Source organism: Drosophila miranda (assembly GCF_003369915.1).
Source record: "Drosophila miranda strain MSH22 chromosome Y unlocalized genomic scaffold, D.miranda_PacBio2.1 Contig_Y2_pilon, whole genome shotgun sequence".
In the NCBI taxonomy this organism is placed as follows: domain Eukaryota; kingdom Metazoa; phylum Arthropoda; class Insecta; order Diptera; family Drosophilidae; genus Drosophila; species Drosophila miranda.
In genome coordinates, this window is record NW_022881614.1 from 5,872,741 (window position 1) to 5,900,139 (window position 27,399).

Genomic DNA, 27,399 nt, shown 5'->3' on the forward strand with positions numbered 1-27,399 from the left:
GCTACGCAGCGCCCGACGTCACGCTCAGACTGATTTTCTGTTTCTCGCACGCACTCTTTGTCGTGTCGTTTAATATTAGCGGCGTCTGCCGGAGGAGAGACATACTGACTTAGTATCGGGTATAGCCGTAGAGTTGCGGTGTCCGCAGCAACTCACAACGTTCCCCCTCGTTTTACAATAAATACAATAAAAGCAAAAATTAAAAACTATCCAATCTTGTAAAAAATTTATTCATCAATGGTATAAAACTATGTGGGCATTGCTGAGAGATTTAGTTAGCCAGCATTATTCAATGGAATATCAAAATTGAGCAATTTCCTTTTTCGTTTGTTTTGATTGACCTATTTCGCTACTTGTTTTTTGTTTTACTTATTTCGCTAAAAACTCTTTTTACGCAAAATTCAATAAAAGCAAGTATTAAGAATACACCAGTTAAGTAGAAAAATGATTTACCAATCGTATAAAACTATGTGGGCATGGCTTAATATTCTATATAGCTAATAATATTCGACGGAATCTCTAAATTGAGCAATATGGTGTCCAATCCTTGACGGAGAACTATTAACCTATTAAAAGCCAAGGGGGTATCTCAATTTTCCACCGAAAATAATGAAAATTTAATTATGTTAGCGAAATTCAGGTGAAAAATATAGTTGTTTTTTTTTTTAAGTTCAGATGAAAGATTGCATGAATCTACAAGAAGAATTTACAATCGTTAATATTTTCCGCCACTTACCTCAAGTAGTGGAACTATTTAAATAGGGGGGCTTTAGTGGGCTAAGGCCAGTTTTTCATCATACGAGACGCTATTGTTGGTGAGGAACCGACATTGATTCAAAAATAATCAAAGTCAAGTATTTCAAATAAGCCTGTCGAGTAGAAAATAGATTCATTAATTGGATAAAATTATGTGGGCAGGGCTGAGAGATCTAGATAGCTAGTAATATTGGAGGGAATATCAAAAGCGAGGAATGTAGAGTTTAAACTAGTCGGTATATTCTTCAAATGAGATGGTATGTTTCGGTATGTTTCTGTGGGTCAGACCGTATATTTTATGGAAAGGTCACCTTACTAGAAAGCTCAAACTTGCGCCATACACTTTTGCGAAAAAAATCAAGTAAGTTTATTATATTTATATATGTAAGGGGAGCCATTTGTTTGTGAAATATTAGCTTGTGCGTATATGCATGGCTCTTTTTGTGTAAGCAAAAGGCAAAGACTTTCGCTCTCCTATCTATAGACGTGTGCAGTCTTTGTTCAACTTTTCTGTTCAAAGTTGAATGCACTCCAATTTCGATGGCGGTCGCTATGGAGTAAACTGCAACTCATGTGGCTTACTAATGAATTGTTGAATCTTTTCAGATCTTCCAATAAAAACTAAGAATGTTCGTTGTACGTCGTAGCGTTTCCCGCCTCTACCCCGCCGGGCTCCAGTAAGTATTTAGTTGTGGCTAAACTGCTAATTAGCTGACATACCAACGTTAATATATGTACATTTTCTGGGTGGATGGGAAGGAGACTTCCCGACCAATTGTTATGTATGTATGCTCCGAATGGCAGTTTTCGTCATTATGCGATAAGATAAACAATTTCGAATTAAATGGCTATACGTTTGACCCCGCAACAGCGGCCGGCTTTCCCTCTGTCCGCCTGTGTTTGTGTGTGTATGTGTGTGTGTGTATACGGTTACTTCATTTGTTGCGTAACACTTCTCAAAGAACAGATTGGACTATCATTTTATTCTCCTGCAGGGTGGCCAAGATGAGTAGCCAGCTGGGTGATCTCGGCAGTGGAGCCGGCAAGGGCGGTGGCGGCGGTGCCTCCATCCGCGAGGCTGGCGGCGCTTTTGGCAAGATGGAGGCCGCCCGCGAGGAGGAGTACTTCTACAAGAAGGTGAGTGGAACGAGAAAAACAAGCAAATTCTTATCAGTTTTATTTGGAAGCAAGACTAACGACAATCCCAATTAATATCACGGCCCGCCGCTTAGCAGCTCTTGAACCCCGCATTTCTGTATGCGAAAGTTGATCTCTTTGAAGTTGAGTCTGGCCCCAAATGCTTTTTGCAATCGGTTCGATAGTGCCCATAGCTCCTCTTTGCCCTCGTGATTCCGCACGATTTTTAGACCGCTCGTGAACTGGAGTCGCTCCTCATACTTTATGGGCATGACCAGATTCTGATGCGTGTAGGGTGTTTGGGTGTTCCAGGCCAGAATGCTGGCTGGCTTTACCAGGCCACAGAGCAGCATTCCCGTCTCGCTCATGGCAGCAGCCACACACTGACTGCCCCGCTTCCCCAGGACCACAAACTGATCCAGAGCGGCGCTCACGTCGTTCAGCTTCCAATTGCTGCCGTTGTTGACCACGTCCAGGGGGATGGCCATCTGCCAGTCGCTGGAGAGGGAGTGGAAGTACATCATTCGCTTCACGCCCAAGGCATGCGGCGTTAGAGTGGTCGACACAGTGCCGTCCCACAGCTGGAAGCTATCTCCCGCGATGGTGAATGTTCCGAAATCGGGATGCGGATAGGTATACTTGTTCTCGATGCGCCACGACTGCTGGGCGGCCACATCGTACACCACAATTCCGTCTCCGATAGAGTCCGCCATGTACACAAATCCCACATCGCAATTGCGCGAATCCAGCTCAATGGTGGGCGATATAAAACGGCTGACGCCCTCCTTGTAGAGGCGTTTTGCCATGCGGTACTGATGCACCACTTGGCCATTCTCCAGATCAATGGCATACAATTGCGGGGCACACAGCTGAACAAAGTCGATCTCGCCGCTGTCCGTGATCCACAGCTGTCCGCAGTCGTCTATCTGAGTCCTGTAGACAGAGGTCAGGCCGTTACAGTCGGCGCCGTGAGTCTTGTGCCACTCGTAACTGGGGTAGGCTTGGAGAAGGGTCCCATTTCATCTCGTTGGTCACATAGGCCAGGGAATAGGGCACACCCTTGGCAAAGCGCGGAATGGTCACAAAGATTGAGGGCGTTGGATCGCCATCTGAACAAAAGGGATGCAATCAGAGCTGTCTTATGGGAATTTTGTCTCGAGTCTTACGCTTATAGTACACGTCTACATCGATGGGAATCACATTGGCGGGATCGTAGAGACCTTCACGCAGCACTCTATCCCGCTCGAGGTCCGAGGGAAAGGCCAACTCCAGATTGTATGCCTGATACACACTGTACAAGGCAAGGGCCTGCACATGCTGTGCGGATGCAGCCAGCAGAAACCTGAGGCAGAAGCAGACGCAGAAGCCGAAAGTTAGTAATGCTGTACCATGCTGTAATCCTTTCACTTTAGCGAGATGTGTGCTTCACTCCAACTACAAACAGAGACTGCGCATGCGCCGCCACTTACTGGCCCATGTCTTTCTAATCCGTCTCCGTCTACCACCAGCAGCAGGCCAATCGGGTCAACTTTTGCAACTGGTTTAATTGCACACAAACATTGTGCATTTAAATTCTCGTTGACTTGACTGTAGCTTGTATTTGTGTCCATATTTCAATAAACGAGTTCCTAGTGCTGGATAATTATGTACTCCACCCATTTTGGCTTCCACAGCCATGCGCCATGACGTCCAAACGGTTCATTGGCCCATTAATTGTTATCAATTGTCCATTTGTTATTAAATTCGATTTACAATCCAGTTTCGGTTTTGTCAGCAGACAAATCGCACAAATCTGGAACGGCTTTGACCAGCGGCGGGGCGTCAATAGAATTGGTACCCCTTTTTCAATCATGTTGAGACAACGCCGCTGCTGAAACCACAGTGAAAACCTTGCATAATCATCTGGCGATAACCACGAACCTGAACTTTGCGACAATTGTGGTGCCGCAAGAGACTCGTAATTGAATAACTCGAGTACATACAGTGGAGTCTGGCATGAAACTAATTTTGTTACGTTACCATATCAGATGATATTATATTATATTACAGGCCTTATTTATCAGGATTATATAAAGTTTAAAGATGCGACTGTCAGGATGAGATTATCCGGAGTTCAAGCCTAGGTCTTGTGGCTACTACTCGAATCAACCAGTTTTAGTCGGGTAGTAGTATGTTTCAGCACTTATCAAATAAATAATCACTTCGTTGGAGTTCAGTGTTCCCGCAAAAATGTTCTGCAACAAAGAGTTATATTTAGTCAATCCACAAGAGTTAGCCATGCTATCCACTTACCTGAAAGCGGTTAAAGAGCAGCCAAAGCTCCTCGTAGCCGGCCGGATTGCGGACCACCTTCATGCCGCTGACGAATTGCAGATCCTCGGACTTGGCTGGCAGGGCGCCAAAGTTTCGCGAGCTGTAGGGTGTGTTGTTGACGTTCCACACAAACAGCTTGATGGGATTAAAAGTGACGCAGTAGACATTGTTCATGCTGTCGATGGCCGAGGCGGCGCCCTCGCTCTTGCACCTGCCCAGTAGCTTAAACTGATCCGCCATGGCCTCCACTCCGCTCGCCCAGTTCTCCCTTCGGTTGAGCACACTCAGTGGCACGGCATACTCTCCAACGCTGGCCAGCGGATGAAAGTATAGGTTGCGCTTGTCGTTGTTCACCGAGAAGAGACCATCCATCAGGTCGAAGCTCTCGTCGGCAATCGTGTGGCGCCCGTAGTCCGGATCGGGGTACATGAACAGGTTCTCGGCTCGCCAGGCAGTATTCGCCTGGTGGTCGTACACGACCAGTCCGTGGTAGCTGACATCAGCAATGTAGATCATGGTGCGGCTGCAAGTGCCGCGTGGTGGTGGATCTTGCACCAGGACACTCGGCGTGGAATGTAGGTGTCGTTGGGGACCCGGTAGCGGTGCAGGAGGCTATCGGGCACAGCTGATCGGTTCCAATTATGCCCGAGTCGATCACCCACATCTGATTGCACTCAGTGCACTCTGGCGGAGAGAGGAGTTTCTGTTTTAACGAACATTCAATTCGTAGTAGGATCGTAGCATTAACTACTTACAGCCACACGGAAGGCCGAGGTGATCAGATCACAGTTTTCGCCATGGCCGTTGTGCCAGGAGTAGCTGGGATAGGGCTGCAGCAGAGGGCCTTTCCCTCCCACTTGATCGGAGACTGTAGCCAGCGTGTAGGGGATGCCGTTGGCGAATCTCGGAATCGTTGTGAACACCCGCACCATGCCATGCTGCGCCTGCACATCGATGGGGGTCCCGTTCTCGGGCACCAGATTTCCAGCTGTCTGCGCGTCCTGCCGATCCTGGGCAGTGTGGAAGCCGTACTCCAGCTGCTGCCATTGCAAAAGCGGCTCTACAGTGCGCACTGGACGGGGTGGCCGTTGTCCGCCTGCGCTGTTGTAGGCCGAATGGGTCAGGGTCAGCGAGAGGGCGATCAGCAAGATCCGGAGATGCTCCATTCTGTAGCTCGGCTGTGAGCTAAATGCTTTAGTCCGTCAATGAGGGGCCTCTTATCAACTTTGGCTTGACTTTGAATAATTTTTGGGGACCTGATAAGTGTTAGGGGAAAAGCGAGAGCAGCGCGGAAACGTATAATCGAAAGGGACAGCTTTGTCTAGCTGTTGTTGACTCTCAATTAGTCTTGTTTGAGTTCCACAGAATACGGAATTTTATTGTATTTAATAATTGGCCAGATGCGGCCTGAAATGCGCAATAATATTATACACTGACCCCAATCTTTCCCGAACACTTTCTTTGCCACCTTTTGCTTGCTCGTCGGATCGGCGATGCCAGTTGACAGTCGTGCGGCCAACTATAAACTGAAAACTGGCTCAGAAGATGAGCACGCGCAGAACAGACACTACACCTATAGGTGATGCTGAGACACACAGATACACACCTGGTTCAGGTTCTTAAACCCGGCAGATGGTTTATCCCAAGCCACTTTTAACGCACTTACAACAACACTTTGTCTTGCTTCGATCTCTTCTCTTGTGTGCCAGAGCTTTGGTCTCCCAAGGGTAAGGTAATTTGCATTAGCCTGACGTGCTAAAAATGTGTGCTACCAAATATTTGCTCGTGAAATTGACGAAGCGGGGAATTGTAGACACTGTGGAGCGGCCAAAGCCTCTCGTCTTATATTGTGACCAAAGTAGGGACGGGGCAGGTGGCTAATGATGACAGGCAGTATTGTCAATAATTGATGAGCGGCCCCGGTGGGGGGCGGAACGGTCTAAGCTAACCCGTAATTAGCTTTTTTACGATTTGCTATTTTCAGTTCGAGTACAATATGTTCTAATCTTTTGTTATGCCTGTTTCTGTCTGAAATTTATTGTAGCAAAAGAGCCAGTTGGAGAAATTGAAGAACGACCAGATCCACCAGGCCGAGTTCCACCATCAGCAGATCAAGGAACACGAGGAGGCCATTCAGCGCCACAAGAACTTCCTCGAGAACCTGCACAAGTGAGCGGCAGCTCGGAGAAAGCTCTCAAATCACAGAGACACGTGATAAATCGAGACATTTACTTAAATGCATTTCACTCAATTGTATTTGTCCTATCCTATCCGATCAGTGCGCAGTTTATACACTCACCAATTTTCAATGTTTTTAAAATCTACATGAATTAAACACAGATATTTTAAAGGCTTTAATTAAACATTAATCTTATAGGCTCTGCACACTGAGCCCATCCCGGGGGAATGGTGGAATTTTTTGACAGATGTGAAACTCCGATTCACACTGCCACCATCCACCATCCGTCAAAAACAGCTGATGCCAATAACAAGTTCATTAAATTTGCGCGGAAGATATATTAATTCTTGGTTCTTATAATGGATGATGAAGATATAGCAATTATTTCGGCTGTGGTTCAACAGCAAAATATTTTCTTGCACCAACTAATAATGTTGCTGAAAATGAATAATGATGATGACGATGACTTTAACATTGACGAGGATGAGATGACCCAGATGACTGCCCTAAAAACACAAAAGCCAGGAAGATTATGGTCGTTTGTGAGTACTTCTACTAACTTCAACCATAGTTTAAAGTACAAGGACATATTTTATGGTTTTAGAAGCGGTTCGGGACATTTTGGGCGTTTGCAATTCCTTTGGAAAAGCGCATCGCCATTGCGCTATACACTTTGGGCTCGTCCTCTGAGTACCGAACAGTTGGCAGGCTTTTCGGTGTAGCTCCAAACAGTGTGTGTAATATCCTGCACGAGTTTTGCAGAGCACTTATCGACGAGTTTTCGAAGGAGTACATGTCGCTCAATTACCTAACTTCCGACAAAATTGATGAGTGAGTAAAGGGATTCGAGGCAATTGGGTTTCCTCAGTGCCTAGGTGCAATTGGTAGGAAATCAATAAGAACTTCAGCAATATGTTTACATATAAATTGGTTTTTAAACTTCCTTTTTATTCTAGATGGATGCCACATCGAAACAAAACCACCAGCAGCTGAGGCAGTAGACCACAATAACTATAAGGGCTGGTATTCCACAGTCTTGTTTGCCCTAGTGGATTATAGGTATGCAAATATCTTGCACAAAAATATGTATTTAGCAAGTTGGTTTAATGTCCTAAATTATTTAAATCCGATTCTTTTTAGATACAGATTTACATATGTAAATATCGGCTATGCAGGAAGGTGCAAAGACTCGATGATATACCAGAAGTCAAGCCTTGCAAAACATATCGAAGCATCGGCATTACTCCAAGAGAAAGCCAAGGAAATAAGCGGAGTAAACGTCCCTGTAATGCTTATCGGGGACTCGGCATTTAGGTTTTCTAAAAAGCTGATGAAATCTTACCCGTTTTCCACAGTCGCCTCTTTGGAATAGCGCACGTTTAACTACAACCTTTCCAAAGCTAGGCGAGTGGTGGAAAATGCATTTGGGCATTTAAAAGCCAGATTTCGAATAATCGGAAAAGGTCTTGATAGCCACCACAAAAATAATAGCGCCATAATAATGAGCTGTTGTATTTTACACAATATATTAAATATGCACAACAGCGCGATTAATGAAAATTGGGAGCTTGCAACAAATGAGCAGCGCGAACAGCCCGATACCAGCAACAGTTCTGCTGACTTTAATCAGTCAGCAGAACAGATACGATCTGCAATCGCAAAATATTGTGTAAACCGTAATGAAAATTAAAAACTTATTTATTTTTATTTTTTAAAACTTCTAATAAGTCGTTCTGGAATTTTGTTTGGGTGCTGATCAAGTCCTGCACCATCTTCTCCTGCCTAACGTCGTGCTCCTCCTTCTTTCTGTGGTGGTCCTTTTGTTGTTCGAGACGCTCCTGGGCGATCTCTGCCAGCCACGAAATGTCGGTCTTTTTCTTTTTCTTTGGCGGACGCCCAGACAAGGTGCTGGAGCTACAAGATCCGTCCAGGTCCATCTCAATAATATCCGAAAAGTACTCATCAGGATCTGCAATGAACACCTTAAATGAAATATATTTTTTTAGCAATAAATTAATAAAACTTACTGTCGTTGTCCAATGTGCTCTGCTCCATGTTGTTTGCACTCAAAATGCCAAATCAGCGAACTTCAGTTCAGCGCCCTGAATGTGACGATCAACCGGCGGTAATCTGATATCTTGCACATGCCGCAAGATCAGCATTATCGCTTATGCCAAGTCGGCTTACCGACTGTAGCTTATGGTGGCTATCAAGACCTTTTCCGATTATTCGAAATCTGGCTTTTAAATGCCCAAATGCATTTTCCACCACTCGCCTAGCTTTGGAAAGGTTGTAGTTAAACGTGCGCTATTCCAAAGAGGCGACTGTGGAAAACGGGTAAGGTATCATCAGCTTTTTAGAAAACCTAAATGCTGAGTCCCCGATAAGCATTACAGGGACGTTTACTCCGCTTATTTCCTTGGCTTTCTCTTGGAGTAATGCCGATGCTTCGATATGTTTTGCAAGGCTTGACTTCTGGTATATCATCGAGTCATTGCACCTTCCTTCAGAGCCGATATTTACATATGTAAATCTGTATCTAAAAAGAATCGGATTTAAATAATTTAGGACATTAAACCAACTTGCTAAATACATATTTTTGTGCAAGATATTTGCATACCTATAATCCACTAGGGCAAACAAGACTGTGGAATACCAGCCCTTATAGTTATGGTGGTCTACTGCCTCAGCTGCTGGTGGTTTTATTTCGATGTGGCATCCATCTAGAATAAAAAGGATGTTTAAAAACCAATTTATATGTAAACATATTGCTGAAGTTCTTATTGATTTTGTAGGGGGCATGAATCGCCTTTGTACGTGTTGGAAGGTGCCTGCCGATCAGCTGCCTGGGCAGCTGACCGCAAGATTGACAATTATCGAAATCAGCCGAGGTCAGGGTTGCTCCAATTTGGCAACCTAGAGGGCGTAACCTCCCCATGCAAGAGTGCATGCAAATGTCAAGTGGCCAGAGCAGGTTTCCGGCTTCGATCTTTTCCTGTGCGATAATCAAGCCGACGAGTCGTGTTTTTTCCAATCAGTGAAAAGTTTTACATCCGCGCCTAATTCCACTAAATATAGTCGAAAGTGTGTACAGTGCCGGAAGGGTTATAAGTGTGGCCGTTTTCTGCGGGGGCAACCTCTTCTGTGGGCGTTCTAACCCCGAGAACCGCCAGAGGCTGGATTAATCTGTGTACATCCACGGATACCGCCGCCACTGCGGTAAGATAAATGTCGATCCCCGTTCTCCGGGCGAATATCTAATAGAGGTAACTCGTATTTTCCGCAGCAAAAGATTTCCTGCGGAAATTGTGGACCAGCTCCTCGGGAAGACGCCGCCTTCCGCGCCCCAGCCTAGCGCGACACGTGCTAAGGCGCCGTAAGGCACCCCACGTTTGCGGCACCAAAAAGTGACCAGCAAAGTGGAGTACTTCGACCCGCCTGGAAATCGCAGGCGTCAGCATACTGGTTCATCGTTTTTCCCGGATCCGCCGAGAGGCTCCGTAGATTCCACGTGCCGCATCAACAAGCCGAGACCGCGTCCACTGCTCGTGGGCTGATGTTCTCGTTCCGTTGGCCGCTCCCCGTCCCCAACCGGCGCCCATGTCGCCCGGCGAGGAGTTTGTGCTGGCAAAACCAGGCGCATTCGAGCCCTGCAACGTTTAATGTTCTAAAGACTTGCAAAGAAAATACGATCTACCGTTCCCGCTTCAACAGACCCCTGTATTAATAGAGTTTCGTCGCCGTAGAATCCAGATCTCGGTCCGTGTTTCAAAAATGGCGCAGTAAAGCCGGTGTTGAAGAAAGACACGGCCCGAGAGCAGCCCAGCAGAATTAAAATTAATAAATACGCTCTTCGGACCCTGATTTCAGTCCCGCCTATCCTCTCCTTGGCAGGCAGTCCGATGCGATTCGCCCAACCCAGTTAAAAAGTAATTGAGCTGCAGGCCATCCGGTCGAATTCGCCAGAGACTCGAACCAATGAACAAGACTCTAGAATCGCTCCTTTGAGCAAACAAATGAAGCTCCTAAAATTTAGCTTAAATATCAGTTAGGCCATTCCGTCGAATCCGACAGAGACTCGAACCCATGAATAAGACTCTAGAATCGTTCCTTTGAACAAACAAATGAAGTTCCTAAGATCTAGCTTTAAATACTAGTTGTACCCGTTCTAATTAAGAATTTATATGAAATATTGGAAAGAATTTAGAGGAAATTGTAAGAAATCTAAAAAGCACCCGAAACAAAACAGAAATTGATTGGATTTAGATCTAACCCCGCCTGAGGGAAATCAAAGGTCTCGAAAGCACTAATGTAAACGAAAGAAAAAGGATAACGTTCTATTTCAGCAGTTGCCGGAAGATCGATCTTTCGCCGATGGAGAAACGTAATTGCGTGAGTAAAATCCTGCGACTTTCGTTTGGTTCTAGCGGGCGCGCCCAATCCTAAGCTCTCGAAAAGTAAATAAGAAACGAATTTACGATGAAATCGCTAATGCATAGCAGCAATCTTACACTTTCCTCACTATATCCTATATTGCCAGTTGTATACAAGCAACCGAATTGAAAGAAAATTTGAATGAATTTGTGCCAGGAATACCCTGCTAACCTTAAGATACACCTTAAGTATTAACCCCACCTCATATCACTTTATATACGCCTCAGAATCTCTCATATACATATACTCGCTGTAGATCTCTAGAATTAGAAAAATATGCCATCGCTGAATATATTAGTTTTGATCGTTTATCGAACAAATATATAATGGAATTTAGATAAAGATACAAAAGGATGAACTCTGTGCCGGCGTGCGTGTAACCGCGATCTAGCTAAAGGGGCCATCTGAAACTTCCGGTTTCGAGGAAGATGGACATAGGTTGGGCGGGCAAAATAAGCTACCACACTGACATCCGTGGGATAGCAACCGATATCTCCTCCTCTTTCCCTCACTCTTCACTCTCTTTCTACTTTCCCTCTCTCTCTCTCTCCCTCATCTTCTCCTTCCTTCTCTTCTGCACTCTCCCCTATTCTTTACGGAGCGTTTCTTTTATCTTTTCGTCGATCTACCGGTAGTTCTAGCACCGTATAGTCGCAGCACGCTCAATTCTTAGGAAAATAAATCGTTAAAATTATCGCGTGATAGTGTTGCTAAATGGAGACGATCTGTACGCGCAAGAACCACCACCCCAAAGCCGACGAGCTAGAGCCGGAACATTTAAAGCGTGCCCCGCCTTTGCAGATCGCCCCTCCTGTCCGTCTAGCGTAGACGAGCGTTACACGTTACAATTTCCTACCAATTGCACCTAGGCACTGAGGAAACCCAATTGCCTCGAATCCCTTTACGCACTCATAAATTTTGTCGGAAGTTAGGTAATTGGGCGACATGTACTCCTTCGAAAACTCGTCGATAAGTGCTCTGCAAAACTCGTGCAGGATATTACACAAACTGTTTGGAGCTACACCGAAAAGCCTGCCAACTGTTCGGTACTCAGAGGACGAGCCCAAAGTGTATAGCGCAATGGCGATGCGCTTTTCCAAAGGAATTGCAGCTCGGCAGTTGGTGTCCTTCTTTCGCAGCACTTCAAGCCGATTCACTAAAATATCAAAGCAGGGCCTCTCCATTCGGAAACTCTCTTTGAAAAACGCCTCGTTGTTTTCTGGTACATCTTTCTCCCAAAATGTCCCGAACCGCTTCTAAAACCATAAAATATGTCCTTGTACTTTAAACTATGGTTGAAGTTAGTAGAAGTACTCACAAACGACCATAATCTTCCTGGCTTTTGTGTTTTTATGGCAGTCATCTGGGTCATCTCATCCTCGTCAATGTTAAAGTCATTATCGTCATCATCATTATTCATTGACAGCAACATTATTAGTTGGTGCAAGAAAATATTTTGCTGTTGAACCACAGCCGAAATAATTGCTATACCTTCATCATCCATTATAAGAACCAAGAATTAATAAATCTTCCTCGCAAATTTAATGAACTTGTTATTGGCATCAGCTGTTTTTGACGGATGGTGGATGGTGGATGGTGGCAGTGTGAATCGGAGTTTCACATCTGTCAAAAAATCCCACCATTCCCCCGGGATGGGCTCAGTGTGCAGAGCCTATTAACCACCAAAAATAATATTTTAAGTAGCTATACAGACTCTAAAGCTGCAGAGTGTTTAAGAAGCCGCATTTCCATCATTTGAAAAAACAAATTCCCCCAAACACAAGCTTGAGTTGATAAAAAAGCGAGTCATTCATTAATTAGCAAACCGGCTCAGCTTTCATTCAGTTTTTTAAGACGTAAACATTTAGCAGTCTATTGTTATGTGAAGCCAATATTTCCATAATTTCCCATTGGTGAAACCAGGGAGCCGGAAAACGGAAAGACACGTAGTGGATATTACTGAAATCTCACAAAGGAGGACCAACCCATACCGATTTCTGATGGTTGGACGGTATATTTATCGACAAATCGCACATCGCTAGTTCTGCAGACACGTATTTATTTATGTTAGATGTTTTTTAATTAAAAATTAAATTGTGATTAAACCAGGTAGCGCAGGCAGTGAACAAGTAGTGCAGCAAGTGGGTCGTCATGTTTGCCAATCTGAAGAATAAGCTGATCGAGGAGGTGAAAGCGTCACCATCCAAATTCCAACAATTAGGGACTGCTGCACAGGTAGGGGGGGAAAAGAAAAATGCAAATTGATGAAAACATACGCAGGCCAAAACAATCTCAGTGTGTGTGTGTGTGAAATTGAGCAAGTGGAGCGGCATGAAAATGCATTTTTGACCCATTTCCACTATCATAATAGACATTATGGCCAGCTGCTGGCCTAGCACGGCACCCAGGAAAACCTTGCACTAACACACATTCCCGCACATGCCTAATGACTCTTGCAGGCGGCCGTGAGCTCATCGACGAACACAACACCAAACAGCTCGGACACCAACACCAGCAGCGGCACCAATGAGAACTTTTTCAGCATCACGGAGGAGGGTGAGCTTTCTTTGCTTTCTGCCAGTTATGTTTGAGTTTCTTATCAGCCCATTTTCCATTCCATGCACACAGACACGCCTCAGAACTCGCCGTACCGCATACAAAAGCTGCCAGTGACGAGCGCTTCTTCGCTGAGGGGACGCTCCTCCACACAATCCCTCAATGGATTGGGCGGCGGAGCCATACCAAGGAGCCGCAAGCTGTCCAACTCATCCATGGCCAGCGATGTGTCCTTTCGCCTGCCCTCCTACGATTTCCCAGCCGTAAATATCGGAATATATGGAATAGTCCCACGATTACGATTTAAAATGGATTACTTTAGGTCTATCACTTGCAATCGGATCTGGATGAGACGAGCAGTGAGTTTGATGACTCTGCTTCGACGGCACGCCTGGATGTAATCACCAAGGATCAGCTGTACGATGCGTACAAGAAGTCCCTCGATCGCTACCACAAGTATCGCTGCCGCTACACGGATCTGGCCAAAAAGTACAAGGAATTGGAGCGTGACAGCACCAAGGCAAGGGGATCTATCAATCTTATCTTTACCAATCACTGATAAGCGCCTGCTTATGCTGTCGATAAAATTACTTTGCAGTCGGGTCTGGTGGAGACACAAGACAAGGCACTGCGTAGGATCAGTGAACTGCGTGAGCAATGCACACTGGAACAGCAGGCCAAGGCGCATCTGGAGGAGGCACTACGGATCGAAATGGATGACATGAGCTGCAAGATGAAGGCCTACCAGACCAAGGTCAAGCTGCTCGGCGAGAATCCGGAAAATATTTCGGCTGTCCTAGAGCGGGTCAGTCAAGGTCTAGACAGCGACAAGCTGATTGATCTGGAGGAATCAGGAGTGAGGTCCCAGCCTCCCGCGAATGGCAGTTCGACTGAGGACTTGTCCCATCTGCAGCAGTTGCTGGAGGAGCGGCAATTGCAGCTTCAAGAGATGACGGAGAAACACGCAGCTCTGCAAAAACAGGAGGAGGAGAACGTCTTGCTCTTGGCCCAGACCAAACAGGCCATTCACACAGAGCTGGAGCACAAGGATATCGAGGTGCGGCAACTGCAGGAGAAGCTGAAGCAATACGAGTCCCAGCGCGAGTCTCATACCAGCGACGTCAAAGATCAGCTGAAAAAGCTGCTGGAAATAAAACAGGAAGGCGATGCGAAGCTCATTGCCACAGAACATCTTTTGAGCACACTCAGAGGCGAGCATACAGCCAAGGAGCAACAGGTGGTAGTCCTCGAAAAGCAGCTGGAGGCTCTCAAAGCGGAAGGTGAAACAAAACTGAACGAAATGCGCCAGCACATTTCGGACCGTGGCTCCGAAGAACTGAAGAAACTACAGGTGGCTAAAGACACTGCAGAAGCTCAGCTCTCGTCCACAAATGAGCTATTGAAGTCCTTGAAGTTGCAACACACGGCAAAGGAGGAACAGGTGGTCGCACTAGAGAAGCAACTGGAAACTTTAAAAGCGGACAGCGAAAGTAAACTGAACGAATTGCGGCAGCAGAGCCAGGAGCGTGGCTCCGAGGAACTGAAGAAGCTACAGGTTGCCAAAGAAACTGCAGAAGCTAAACTCTTGTCCACGGAGGGGCTATTAAATACACTAAAGATGCAGCAATCTGCAAAGGAAGACGAGGTGGTCGCCCTAGAGAGGCAACTGGAAACGCTCAAAGTAGAAAGCGATCTGACTCTGCAAAAACTACAACAAGAGAACAATTATCTCGAGTCCGAAAATAAAGCTGCCATGGACCAACTACAAGAACTACAATTGGCCAGAGGGGAAGCAGAGGCGAGTCTCTTTAGCACCGAACAACTTTTGATCTCCCTGAGAGGCGAATTATCAGCCAAAAACGAGCAGGTTAGGGCATTGGAGAAGGAAGTGCATGCGCTCAGAACAGACAGTGAGCAGAGTCTGCAGGACCTGCGGCAGCACAACGATCAGTTGCTCGAAATTGTCCAGCGTTCCCAGCAGATGGACTTTGAGGGTCAACTAAAGCAGACCAAAGATAATTTGGCTGCGCTTGAAGGGCAGCTGGCGGAGCGCGAGCAGCAAATCTTGGAGCTCGAAAAGAGCCTGGAGATCGAGCGAGAGTCTGTGGCCGCACTGAGCACCGAAAAGACTTCTCTAGAAGAGCAGCACAAGCTGCGATTGGAGCAGCTGCAGCGTGAAATCCAAATGCTTCAGGATCAGCATGAAAGCACAGAGAGTGAAACGATAGCAGCACTGAAAGCACAGCTCGAAACACTCAACCAGGAGCTGGCCGGCAGTCGGGCGAGTCTCCTGGCCAAGGAGAAGGAACTGAAGGCCTCTGGAAATAAGATGAACAAGCTGAAAAAGGAGCACGATCAACAACAAGCCAAGACAAGCGAACAATCAGTTCGCGTAGAGCAGCTCCAAAAAGAGATGGCGGAGAGCCAGAGTCTCGCCAGGCAGGTGGAGAGCGAGAAGGAGGAGCTGCAGACACGCGTAAGCTCTATCCTGGAGGAAATCACCAGCATGCAGGCGTACTTGCAGCAAGTGCAGGACTCGCATGGTCAACTGGAGGGCGAGAACCGCAAACTGGAGACTCGCATCGAGGCTCTGCAGCGTGAGCAGGAGAGCAACAGTGCGCAGGACGAGCGCGCCACAGCCAAGATAGATGAAATTCAGAGTGAAAACACGAAGCTGTCTGAGCGCAACTGTCTGCTGGAGGAGCAGGCGAATCACCTACACCTGCAGCTGCAGGCGAAACAGGACGAACTGTCAAAGGTTCAGGCGAAGATGCAGCAGGTGCTCGACGAACACTCTAAACTGCAGAATGCACAAGAGCTAATGGATCACGACTATCGCACGCTGCAGGACAAATGCGATGCCTACGAAAAGGAGACGCTTCTGAACAAGGATGCCCTGGAGTGCCTGCAGGCGGCCAGTGAAGAGCTGCAGCGGGTCAAGACTAATCTGGAGAGAGATCTGGCCGAGCAGCAGCAGCATCTGTTAGAGCTGCGAGAGCGCCAACGCGAGCATGAGCAACAGGTGAAAGACCAGTCCGAACGCTGTACTGAACTGGAGGCCAGCCACCTGGAGAGCGAGTCCCAGCTGCAGGCGACCATCCAAAATCTTCGCCAGCAGATCGATGCGTTCAGGCTGATAGAGCAGGGCGTCCAAGAAAAAATGCAGGCCACCAGTGTGGCCCAAGCCAGCCAGATGGCCACGCTCGAGGCACGCTGGAGTGCAGCCAATGCGGATGTTGAGCGGCTGCACGAGGCCAATGATGCTCTCCAGCTGGCGATGGATCAGCAAAGTCAGCGACTGGAGGAGTTGCAGGAGACCCTCGCCCAGAAGGATCGTCAACTTGAGATCACTGTGGACTCCACCCAAAAGCTGGCAAAATATGAGGAAATTCAAGTCGAAAACGAGTATCTCCACAAGCACACAAAGCAGCTGGAGCATGAGCTGGCCGAGAATGGGGAGCTCAAGGAGAAGCTAAAGGCGCTGCAGTACGAGCTGTATGTCCTCCAGGAGCAGGTCGAGCATCACGCCACTCAAGTGACCGAAAAGGAAAGCCAAAGTGCGACGACCAATGCGGAGGCAGATCAGCTGAAGACTGCGCTGGAGGAACAGGCCCTCGAACTTACCCGCCAGCGGGAACACGCCAGTTTCGTGACCGAACAGAGCGATGCAGTCCAGACAGAGCTGCTTCAGACTCAGCAGCACCTGCAGGAGAGACAAAACGAGTTGGCCAAAGCCCAAGAAGAACAGATCAGTCTTCAGGCGGCCATTGCGGAACTCCAAAAAGAGGTGGCCAGCCTCAAGGAGCAGCCTGCGTCCTCCGCTTCCGCTGCCACAGATACCGACAGTCTGCGCATCCTCAACGAGCAGCTGCAGCGGGAACTGGAGGGTCTAAAACACAAGAGCAACGGCGCCGAGTCGAATATGCAACAGGAAATCGAGGAACTGCAGGCGAACAACCAGCAGATGGCCGAGCGCATCAATGAACTGGAGACCCTGAGGGCGGGCATTCAAGCTCTGCAACTTCTGAACAGCATGGCCCCCAAACACGTCCAGGAAGCGGCCTCCACCAGCGAGAAGGCCGTGCTGGAGTCCAAATTGAAGGAGATCATGAATGAGGTCCAGGATGTGACGAATCGAAACCTGTTCCTTGAACAAAAGTGTGAAAACTTCCTGATTCTCGAACAGTCCAACGAGCGCCTGAAGCTGCAGAATGCGAAACTCTCGCGCCAACTGGATGAAACACTAGTAAGAATGGATGAATATTTCGTTGATAACAATTTATTTCATGAATCGCCTTTCCAGGTATCCATGCAGCACAGCGAGTCGGTGCCGGCCAACACAGAGTTTGAGTATTTGCGCAACATTATGTTCCAGGTGAGTGTCTTGTCCAGAGATCCACCATTAATGCACGAAGCAAGCCCTAAATATCTATTCCCTGATTGGCAGTACTTAACCGGCAACACGAACAACGAGACTCTGGTCAAGGTGATATCGGCGGTGCTGAAATTCTCGCCACAGCAATCCCAGGTGGCCCTGGAGAAGGAGCATCAGCGTCGATCGTTGGTATGACCATCCCATCTACAAAAAAATGCTCAATGGCTTCTTTGCAGTTGAATAAACTGATCTAGCATGAACTAATGGCTCTCCACGACGGCGGCTGGTGGGAGCCATGCCCAGCCACGCTTCTAGACTTCAAATTTAATCAGAATGGTTAGCAGCCCAAGATCACAACAAGTACCTTATACCTCACCCGCCCCCTCCCAAAACACTGGGCAGAGCAGGCATGAAATATGGCAATGGATTTTGGCGTCCAAGCATTTCATTTCCAGCACGCATAGACCCCACTCCACATAAATATGTATATGTTATTATTATCGATGTTATTATTGTACAGTCCTCCGTGGAACTCTAGCTACTTTTGTCTCTCCCACTGTCTGGCATGCTATGCACTATTGTATGTAAATTTCTATTGAGATTTGCCTCTCTTCTTTCGCGCTCCCCACATCTCCCGCATAAGTGAAATCGTGTTTCTGTATTTTAGTTTAAGTTGAATATTGTAAAGAGCATCGACAAAGATTTATTGCAGTTGCAGTTGGCATTTAGTTTAATCCAAAATATCTATACATAATATACACTATAATTTAAATAAATAGTTGCAATTCATACAAAGAGAATCTCATGTGGCCGCTCCTTGGGCATGGCTCTGTGCTTGCTTCCTCTGGATATGGTAGACGCGACGCCGCTGCACAAAGCAGCGCAACATGGCGCGTGTCAGTGGCGTCAGTTGGTAATTAGGTCTGTAGTTTTGGAGAGCATCGAGAACGTGCTTGAAGCCGAACCGTTGCAGCCGCAAGATGGCTTGAACGGCTGCCTGTTGAACGCCTGCTCGAGGCACTACCACGAGCATGCGCTTGAACAGCCCAATAAAGCTGGAGATGTCGGTGACCAGGGGCAGCGGCTTCAGCACCACCGATATACACTGCAGAATACCCTCGAGTCGGACATCGTACGCATCAGTATGTGCACTTAGATCACAGTAGCTAGAGGCGAGCGGCACCAGGTGCTGGGCGAGCACATTGTTCAACACATCCACCCGCGGGCTGCGACGACAGAAGAGCGCAAGGGCGTAGCTCAGCTGGTCCAGGCGGCCCGCCTTCAGCTTGTCAACCAGGTTCTCCAGCACCTGTTCTTTGGTGGGCTCAAAGGGCTGGAAGTGATACGCGAAGCGCAGCTTGGAGAGCAGCAATCGCTCGCATCCTTTGGGATGACTCACTTCGTAATTCCGGCACATTAGCAGATGCTTGATCACAGTAATCAGGGGATCGAAGTTGTTGTACTCCCGGACCTCGCGGTGCGGCAGCACCGTGGGATGGAAGCACAACACCTCGTACACCAACTGAGTCACATCCCTGTCGTATCTATACAGTATTTTTGCTAGCAGCAAGCGCGACGGGTTCTCATATGGGCAGCGCCCGACGACATGTTCTGACTGATTTTCTGTCCCTCTCGCACATACTCTTTATCTTCAGCTGGTTACCTAACTGTAAATGCACCGTGAAAAATATTGTCTTAATTGAGCAAATATAGCTACTGCATAATTTATGAACAGCGTTTTTAAGTTAATTAGGAAGTTAATTTCATTAAACAAAAACATATGCCGGCAAAATGTACTGGGCGGAGATATGTCGTCGGAGATATGACGCTATGCCCGTCAAACTCTACCTGGAGGTGGGCCGACTGCATGCCAGCCATTAGAATCCGAAAACGGCATGGCGTCATATCTCCGACGACATATCTCCGCCCAGTACATTTTGCCGGCGGAATTATGTCGCTTTTTTTCTGGCGGACTTATGTCGTTTGAAAGCGTCATATCTCCGCCGTGTCACAAACGACATATCTCCGCGCGGAGCTATGACACTTAGAAGCGACATATATCCGCGCAGCGATTTTGAGCAAATTATGCCGATACACCATCAAAAAATACAAAAAAAAAACAAAAAAACAAAACAAAAGGAACAAATAAATTTGCAGTGGCTATGCAGCGCCCGACGACATGTTCTGACTGATTTTCTGTCCCTCTCGCACATACTCTTTATCTTCAGCTGGTTACCTAACTGTAAATGCACCGTGAAAAATATTGTCTTAATTGAGCAAATATAGCTACTGCATAATTTATGAACAGCGTTTTTATTAGGAAGTTAATTTCATTAAACAAAAATTGTTAAAGAATGCCGTGTTGTATTTAATGTAATATAAACGTATTATTTAATATGTAATATGTAGATAATTTATTGTTTTTAAACATGTGCATAGAATAGAATGTTATAGAATATTTATTTTCTGTGCAATAGGCAAAGCGTGCGAGGAGCGCGCCAAAAATATGCCGCATTATTCTGCTGCATTCATTCCGATTCGGTTGCTCAGACAGTAAGAACATGGACTACGAAAATATTAAATTTGAATTCAGAGAAGGAAGCCGAGCGGGCTTCTCGTTACTGTTGTTTTCATTATGCGAGCAACAAATTTATGTAAAAAACAAACAATTAAAACTAGGCGAACCCACATACATATGCCGGGTTAAACTCTGTAAAGCTAGAGTTTATTTAAGTGCAGACAAATCTAGAGTTTACTCAAATCCTGAATATGTTGTGCATAGCCATGGCCCTCAGAGTGATGAAATGGAAAAAATCAGTGCTCTTAGTGAAATAAAACTGAAGTGCGAAAATAATAGCAATTTCGACACCAAAAAAGTATTCAATGATGTTCTTGCTGAGTAAGTTAATATATTAATTAAAATTTTAATAATACATACTGCCTTGCTACATATGTATGTATGTATGTTTGTACAGTGGCTCACAGCTTAAATGAACCAAAGCACGTTAAAAATTTAAAATTTTCATAACTTCTAAACCATTAAACTTACCAATGAAAATCAAATGACAAACAAAACGAACTTCTTATATTTTTTAACATTTTTCTAAGACGTTTTAAATAATAAATAACAAAAATACTGCCTTTTTCCACCCCACAGCTTATTTTGTTCAAAGAGAATTTGAACCAAATAGGCTGTGGGGGTGTTTTCTAGTGCGCATTTTGTTTTTTTCCTTTTTGCGGGGTAACGGAGAAGAATATCGAACTTTTTTTTTTTGGTTGGTAAGATAAGTAAAATTAAAAAATATAAAAAACCAAGATGTTGCATGAGGAACAAATTCTTTTTCAATTTTTGTTTGACGCTTCATGGTACGGGCGCGCGGGGATATTACTTCAATTCTCTTTTACGCTACTCGGCTTCGTCAATGCCTCGGTCAGCGTCGAGTCGGTGTGTCTGGAGAGAAAGAATACAAAAACAAAATATGAATCGTCTGCGTGCCGAAACCGTAGGGCAGCGTGATCGCTGATGTCTTTGGCGCGGCACAGTGGGGACTCAGCCGAAATAGTAAAAAAAATTGTATGAGTGCTTTAGATAAATTTAATGTACGCATCTAATAGAGAATTTTCCAATCGAATTCTCAAGATTGTTTTAGTTTAAAGTTTAACATTTTTTCAGTGTGCAAATATTTATTGAACTCATCGTGATCCGGTGTTTCTTGCGAATCATGCCCCTTTAAGTCCGTTTGCGAGACTTTGGTCGTCGCTCGGTTTTTGACCGGTAAATGCTCGTTTCGAAGTCCGTCTGCGCGCATTGGCCGTGCCGTCCCCTGATGTACATACATACATATGTATGTACATAGGTGTACATGTATGTACATATGTGCATGCGAGCAGACAAGAAATGCACACAGACTGATGTATTATTTTTCTATTCAATTAATTAGGAAAACAAAAGGTGAAGCGGAGATTGAAATAAATTATGACTCTGTCAAACGCACTTTGCAAAGAAAAAGACAGCCTTTCTTGCCAAAGCCTCCATCTTCTGCAGAGAATTTTCTGGAAGCTTTTCAAGACGAAAATATTATGAACCGTTTTGGAATAACCAAGGGAAATACTGCAAATCAGTTCTATAAAAAAGTGTACGCATCGAGCTCGTTTGCTTATTGCATATTTTCATCAGACAAGGTAATCACCTTGATGCAAGCCAACATTTCGGAGCATAATAGGCATTATTTAATTGATGCTACATTTAAAGTGTGCCCTTTTGGAGATTTTAAGCAACTTTTAATAATTTATATTAAATATTTGCAGAAGGTAAATTTCTTCTTATGCTACACTTTATTTACTAACTCTAATCAAAAATTTTTTGTAATTAGATAACCCCTTTTGTTTTTGTTTTGATGACTCGCAAAACGGAGCTGTGTTATCAGCACTTATTCACATATATAGACTCGAACATTTGCTGCCTTAAAGGAGCATCCTTTATATCAGATTACGAAAAGGCAATGCGTAACGCGTTAAAAGGTCTGCATCCCAACATGAATTTTTACGCCTGTTGGTTTCATTTTACTGAAGCATGCAAGAAAAATGCCAAGCAATCGAGTGGTTTTGAAAATACGCTGAAATGCAATAAGAAAGCTTACATGCTATTTATGAAATTTTTGCACTTGCCGCTTTTACCAGAAAGCAAAATTGTCGAAGCATTTAACCTTCTAAAAGGCGAAGCAATAAACTTAAATAAGAAGCTGTTTTCTCCATTTTTAAAATATTTTAATAGACAGTGGCTTAAAAAGGTATATTTTATTTATTGTTTAATAATTGAGTTGTATTTTACTTATCAATTTTTAACCCTAATTTTATAGGAGGGACCAAAAAGCATATCCGTGTTTAAGAGGTCAACTAGAACCACGAGCTCAGTAGAAGCTTATAATTTGAATTTGGGAAATAAAATTCGAGCAAATGGGCACTTTTGTAAATTTGTTCAATGTCTTATTGATGCAGAAAATGAAAAAAGTCGCGAGTTTGCTTTACTCTTTCAAAATGGTGGTAATGGAAATCAGACCCAGAAGAAGAAATTACGTGTAAGTTGAATAAATTTTAAGTTAATCGTTCAAAATAATATGTTAGCTTAATTATTTTTGTTCTCAGGATCGCTCAAAAAAAATAATGGACGCAATGGATCTTTTTGAAAGAGGTGAAATAGATATACAGGGATTTCTGACATGCACTGTTTCCTTAGCTGACCGCTTTTCAAAGCAGGACTTCTTTGAAGGGGTGGACAATGAAAGCAATTTAACTGGAATGTCTTCTGATATGAAATCTTCCACATCGTCACTTTCATCGAATGCTTCTCATTCAAGTCAGTCATCTGATAAATCATTGGTTCAAATGAATCCATGCAATGTGTGCCTATGTAACCCAAAGTCTGTGTTGTTGCGCCCGTGCAATCACGTAAACATTTGTGGTACATGTTGGGATCAAATTGTGGCCCACAACCAAGCAAAAAACGACTTGGAAGAAAATGAAAATATAAAGCCAAAATGTCCAAGTTGCAACCGAGAAGTCGAAGAGGCCATACGCAATGTTTTTATTTACAATTAACTTGTGTAAGTTAAGAACGACAAAATTTAAGAAAACTTCTATTATGATTTCTGTGTATTTGGACTATTGCACATTTTTTAATTTCAATAAAATCATGTTATAAAATGAAATGCTGTCAAAAAAATATAAGTGTATTTTACATGCGAAATTAGTTAAACGTGCGTCAAACGGGGTAGCGACATATCTCCGACGACATATCTCCGCCGTGTCACAAACGACATATCTCCGCGCGGAGATATGACGTTTTGAAACGACATATCTCCGTCGTTCCACAAACGACATATCTCCGCGCGGAGTTATGACGTTTTGAGACGACATATCTCCGCGCGGAGGTATGTCGCTTTAAAACGTCATAATTTCGCGCGGAGATATGTCGTTTGTGGATCGGCGGAGATATGTCGTCGGAGATATGTCGCTACCCCGTTTGACGCACGTGATGGCCCAGTCCAGTTGGATTCTATCCTTTGTCACCCGGAAGAGACGCTTCTCCAGCGCACACAAGAAGCTCTGTGTGAAGGAGGGTTGGTTGGATCTGAACATTTCAAAGTATCTAAGGGCATTCAGCAGGCGATCCAACGGGTCGTTTGGTTTGGGCTCCATCCAATTGTAGGTCATCTGGCAGAAGGCTGTAATCATCACATTATCAATCACAGCCACATCCCGCGTTATCTTAAAGACCTCGTTCGAGAGGTCCCTGCACGTCGAGTCCAGTTGAATGGTGTCCATAAGATATCTTTTTATTGTAGAGCAAAGCAAATCCTTCTGCGTCTCCCTAAGACGATGCGTAGACTGCATTTTACCCTTGGGTGCATCCATCATATGAAGAAGCATAGCCTTGGGTTCGCCGTCACTCTTGCGGCACCCTGACAGCTCCAATGGGATTTCGATGGGTGGACTGTCGCTCTGGTCCGTCCACGTCGAAGTGGGTGAGGCTGGAGACTCCAAGTCATAGAAAATAATCTTCTCGTGCTCCAAATCCTTCGTCTCATTTCTCTTCGCTTTCGTTTCATCTTCCTGTGTCGGCGTCTGCTCTAATTTTTGATCTATATCTTTCGCCTGTTCCTCTTTTAGGCTATTTTGTTCCATTTGGATCTGCTTGGCTCTTAAACGAGTCAAACGAACTTCCTTTTGCGGCGACTCGCTTGCTCTTTCCTTCCTTTTGAGCTGACTAAAGGCCGGTCGCAGTGGCGACTGTGCCATCGGGGATTCTGATATCGGGGACTGTGATATTGGGGATTGTGATATAGGGGATTGTGATATCGGAGATTGTGATATCGGGGATTCTGATATCGGGGAACTTCCTTCATTTATAACTAGAATTTCCGATCCCTCGCTGTTGCTACAACCGAAATTCAACGAATCCCAAGGAATTCGCTGCCGAATAGCTCCAAATGTAAATTTGTGTGCACTGGCGTTGCTGGTTTTGGTGGATCTGCTGCTGTTTTTGCTTCTTCCCATTCCTCTCTGTCATTTTCGAAAGATGGCATATCCTTATCCTTCACGCATTCCCCCAGCAATAAATCTGAGTTACTCATGAGGATGTCGTCATTCTCATTGAGTTCTTTTTGAGGTGGCGACAGCTGTTCCACAGAAGTTTCTTCATCACTGAAGACTTGAAGATTGCATTCACCTGGCAAGGAATTTGTGTCGCTCGTAGCATCCTCCACATTGCCATCGAGTTCTTCTTGCATTGACTTTAGCTCTTCCAGAGAATTTTCTTCATCACTGGAGACTTTCGGATTGAATTTCGCTGGGACGGAATCTGTGTTCGTCGTACGATCCTCATTATCATTGAGTTCGTATTGAGGTGGCGGCTGCGGATTTCTTTCTGAATGTTCCATATTCTTGTCACTTTCCACTGTCCTTCGCATGCCATGGCCATTGGTGGACAATAAACGAAGCAAATACCGCTCTTCCAAGTCCAAATCAAAGTCTAAATTATCACAGTAGGGCATTTTGAAGGTGTTCAGATTGGTTATAAATTGAATCGCCGTCTCTGGTGCTGGGGACTCCCCTTTCTGGTGCACTTCCATTGGTTCATTGGCCATTTGGGGTAGTGCTTGCTCCACTGCTGCTTGATCATGCACAAGCTTTCGCTTGGGGATTGGCTTCAGAATCGAAGACGCTTTGCGTTTTCTTGACTTTTTCTTTCGTTCTTGCGGTGGCTTCTGTGGCAGATGTATCGGCGTGAGCTCTCCTCCGATGCTGATGTTGGACGATTCTGCGATCATGTCCATAGGATCAGTGCCAACATCCATTCCCATGCAATCTGTGCCCGACTCGTAGTTATCTGTAAAGAAAGCGCGTTGAGTTAAATCATTTAATCGAAAGAATATAGCACGAAGACCTTTTTTGCTGCTTGTACTGGAGGCATGATCCGGTTCACGCTGCTTTTCAATCACCGGATGAGTCAGTGTGCCCTCATAGAGCGCGTAGAGCCAACTTGTAAAGTCCATTTGCTTAATGCTGGGCGGCGGTGACAGCGGATGGTTCCATCCCCTGTGGAGCAGACACAACCATTTGGCCAATAACATGCCACAGCTCATCGAAGGCCTGGGGCGGCAGGTTGGCGAGGCAGCTTTGGTTTTGAGGTAGAAAGTTAAGAATCTCCCGAAACTCCTTTGCGATGCCAGCCGGCACGGTGCCCCCCGCCAATGCCTCATCCTTCACACTTTCGAACATGGTGTGCGAGGGTGGCCGAGATGTGGAGACCTTTATCTGTGACGGCACCACAGGCATGAAGTCGAACTCTCGGTGCACATTGCAAAGCATGGTGCAGTTGCCAATATTTACGGTGGATTTCTTGGGGATGATGTCCTCCACCACAAACGGAGGTTCCATTATGGGGCTTAGGGGCATGGCTACAGCGGGGCTGTGCCAGGATAACATCTCATCTAGGATTTGGCGCACATTCGGCGCGGGCTTCGGTTCTGGAAAGCATGTACCCACATCGCGGTACTTGATGAAGGCGGCCGTAGTGGTTCCTCGTGTGGTCGTGGATTTCTTATGCTGCGTCCCCTGATTGCGTGTCTTCACCAGACTGTCACCAGTCACCAGGCTGACTTGCACACCAAAGGAACACATACTGGTCTTCGGCGTTGTCGAAGTTTGTGTGGATTGAGTTTTCATTGTTTGGGTGATGCCTTTTCGCTTTGCTTTCGGGTTAGGACTTTTTAGTTCTGCGACAACAATCTTTGCCGACTTGCAGTAGTCTCTGACTTTTTTCATTACGTCATGACAGCCCGGCATCGTCGCCTACTCTGTGTGCGAGTTTCATGTAGGCCTCGACCAGGTCTTTGGCAGCCATCGGCAGGGCCCTGACCTTCAGATCCTCCTCCAGATTCTCACAGTTGGTGACTTGAGCGTCCAATTTTATTTCCAGCTGGCTGCAGCGCCCTTCGAGCTCTTGACAATGCTTCTCCAGCTCTATCCTTTGCTGCTTTTCTGTCGAGTACAGATCGGTCACCTCCTTGGCTGTCCGCTGCGTGCCGTTCAGTTGTTGGTTGTGGCTCTGCAGCTGTTTCACTTTCCGTATCAACTCATCGCTGTCGCAAATCCGCTCGGACAACCGGCGACGCTTAGACTGGGTGTTTGTGTTGATTTTGGATATCAAAGCATGCCGATACGGGGCCAGGAACGTGCCCTCGTTAGCGGACGGACCCAGTAGTTGATCTAAGTTGACCTCGGGAAACTGAGGGTTCTCCGGCATGGCCAAAGCGCCTCCTCCTCCTTTTTTGTACCACTTCACGTGTTTACGTTGGGCCGCTGGATAAACCCTTAGTTTGACTGCACCTGCGCGAGAAACTGCATATCTATTCAAACCATGAAAGTCAACTATCAATGTGGCATGGGCGCACACTACACGTCTAGTTAAATTGAAAAAACGGAGATAAACAAAAATAAAAAATATTCCGCGTTTTTTTACAACCGTCACAACAGTAGGGATGGTATATTGTCGATAAGACTATCGATACTTTTCTCCATCCCTGGAAAATACAGATATTTAAGTCTGGTATTTTAATACACTTTTAAATACCACATTTTTTACAAT

The 27,399-nt window shown here is 45.6% G+C and overlaps 5 protein-coding genes and 2 pseudogenes across 13 annotated transcripts; 3 read left to right on the forward strand and 4 right to left on the reverse strand.

Annotated features, from left to right (window-relative positions):
* Positions 1–1,095: 1,095 nt before the first annotated feature.
* Positions 1,096–6,408, forward strand: LOC117192290 (ATPase inhibitor mai-2, mitochondrial-like). Its single transcript, XM_033396949.1, has 4 exons — positions 1,096–1,117; positions 1,363–1,433; positions 1,752–1,893; positions 6,251–6,408. Exons 2-4 carry the CDS (start codon positions 1,384–1,386, stop codon positions 6,377–6,379), a joined length of 321 nt encoding a protein of 106 aa, XP_033252840.1. The 5' UTR covers positions 1,096–1,117; positions 1,363–1,383; the 3' UTR covers positions 6,380–6,408.
* LOC117192287 lies at positions 1,917–3,385 on the reverse strand (annotated as a pseudogene).
* Positions 3,937–5,868, reverse strand: LOC117192291 (annotated as a pseudogene).
* A 1,657-nt stretch (positions 6,409–8,065) lies between the features above and the next one.
* Positions 8,066–12,325, reverse strand: LOC117192289. 3 transcript variants are annotated; one of them, XR_004474276.1, is made up of 5 exons: positions 12,138–12,325; positions 11,676–12,075; positions 9,006–9,108; positions 8,413–8,918; positions 8,072–8,354 (listed from the first exon to the last, which is right to left on the reverse strand). XR_004474276.1 is itself a non-coding variant. In XM_033396948.1 (2 exons), exons 1-2 carry the CDS (start codon positions 8,438–8,440, stop codon positions 8,080–8,082), a joined length of 303 nt encoding a protein of 100 aa, XP_033252839.1. In that variant the 5' UTR covers positions 8,441–8,709; the 3' UTR covers positions 8,066–8,079. The 3 variants fall into 3 exon arrangements, 1 of the variants encoding a protein (XP_033252839.1); XR_004474275.1 differs by having other exon boundaries at positions 8,413–8,924; XM_033396948.1 differs by lacking the exons at positions 9,006–9,108; positions 11,676–12,075; positions 12,138–12,325 and having other exon boundaries at positions 8,066–8,354; positions 8,413–8,709.
* LOC117192285 (golgin subfamily A member 4-like) lies at positions 9,173–18,550 on the forward strand. 3 transcript variants are annotated; one of them, XM_033396941.1, is made up of 9 exons: positions 9,173–9,604; positions 9,672–10,777; positions 13,279–13,375; positions 13,448–13,638; positions 13,698–13,901; positions 13,974–17,621; positions 17,679–17,750; positions 17,823–17,939; positions 17,987–18,550. In XM_033396941.1, the coding sequence occupies exons 2-9, from the start codon at positions 10,760–10,762 to the stop codon at positions 18,002–18,004; spliced, it is 4,365 nt and encodes a 1,454-aa protein (XP_033252832.1). In that variant the 5' UTR covers positions 9,173–9,604; positions 9,672–10,759; the 3' UTR covers positions 18,005–18,550. The 3 variants fall into 3 exon arrangements, with proteins under 3 accessions (XP_033252832.1, XP_033252830.1, XP_033252831.1); XM_033396939.1 differs by lacking the exons at positions 9,173–9,604; positions 9,672–10,777 and adding an exon at positions 12,902–13,054; XM_033396940.1 differs by lacking the exons at positions 9,173–9,604; positions 9,672–10,777 and adding an exon at positions 12,902–13,054 and having other exon boundaries at positions 17,823–17,935.
* Positions 18,551–20,447: 1,897 nt separating this feature from the next.
* Positions 20,448–23,496, forward strand: LOC117192286. 4 transcript variants are annotated; one of them, XM_033396942.1, is made up of 5 exons: positions 20,448–20,649; positions 21,692–22,061; positions 22,124–22,540; positions 22,610–22,828; positions 22,896–23,496. In XM_033396942.1, the coding sequence occupies exons 1-5, from the start codon at positions 20,555–20,557 to the stop codon at positions 23,346–23,348; spliced, it is 1,554 nt and encodes a 517-aa protein (XP_033252833.1). In that variant the 5' UTR covers positions 20,448–20,554; the 3' UTR covers positions 23,349–23,496. The 4 variants fall into 4 exon arrangements, with proteins under 4 accessions (XP_033252833.1, XP_033252836.1, XP_033252835.1 ...); XM_033396945.1 differs by lacking the exon at positions 20,448–20,649 and adding an exon at positions 21,459–21,525; XM_033396944.1 differs by lacking the exon at positions 20,448–20,649 and adding an exon at positions 21,597–21,615.
* A 179-nt stretch (positions 23,497–23,675) lies between these two features.
* On the reverse strand, positions 23,676–27,270 carry LOC117192288 (little elongation complex subunit 1-like). 2 transcript variants are annotated; one of them, XM_033396946.1, is made up of 2 exons: positions 25,696–27,270; positions 23,676–25,638 (listed from the first exon to the last, which is right to left on the reverse strand). In XM_033396946.1, exon 2 carries the CDS (start codon positions 24,804–24,806, stop codon positions 23,691–23,693), a length of 1,116 nt encoding a protein of 371 aa, XP_033252837.1. In that variant the 5' UTR covers positions 24,807–25,638; positions 25,696–27,270; the 3' UTR covers positions 23,676–23,690. The 2 variants fall into 2 exon arrangements, with proteins under 2 accessions (XP_033252837.1, XP_033252838.1); XM_033396947.1 differs by having other exon boundaries at positions 24,911–25,638.
* Positions 27,271–27,399: the final 129 nt, after the last annotated feature.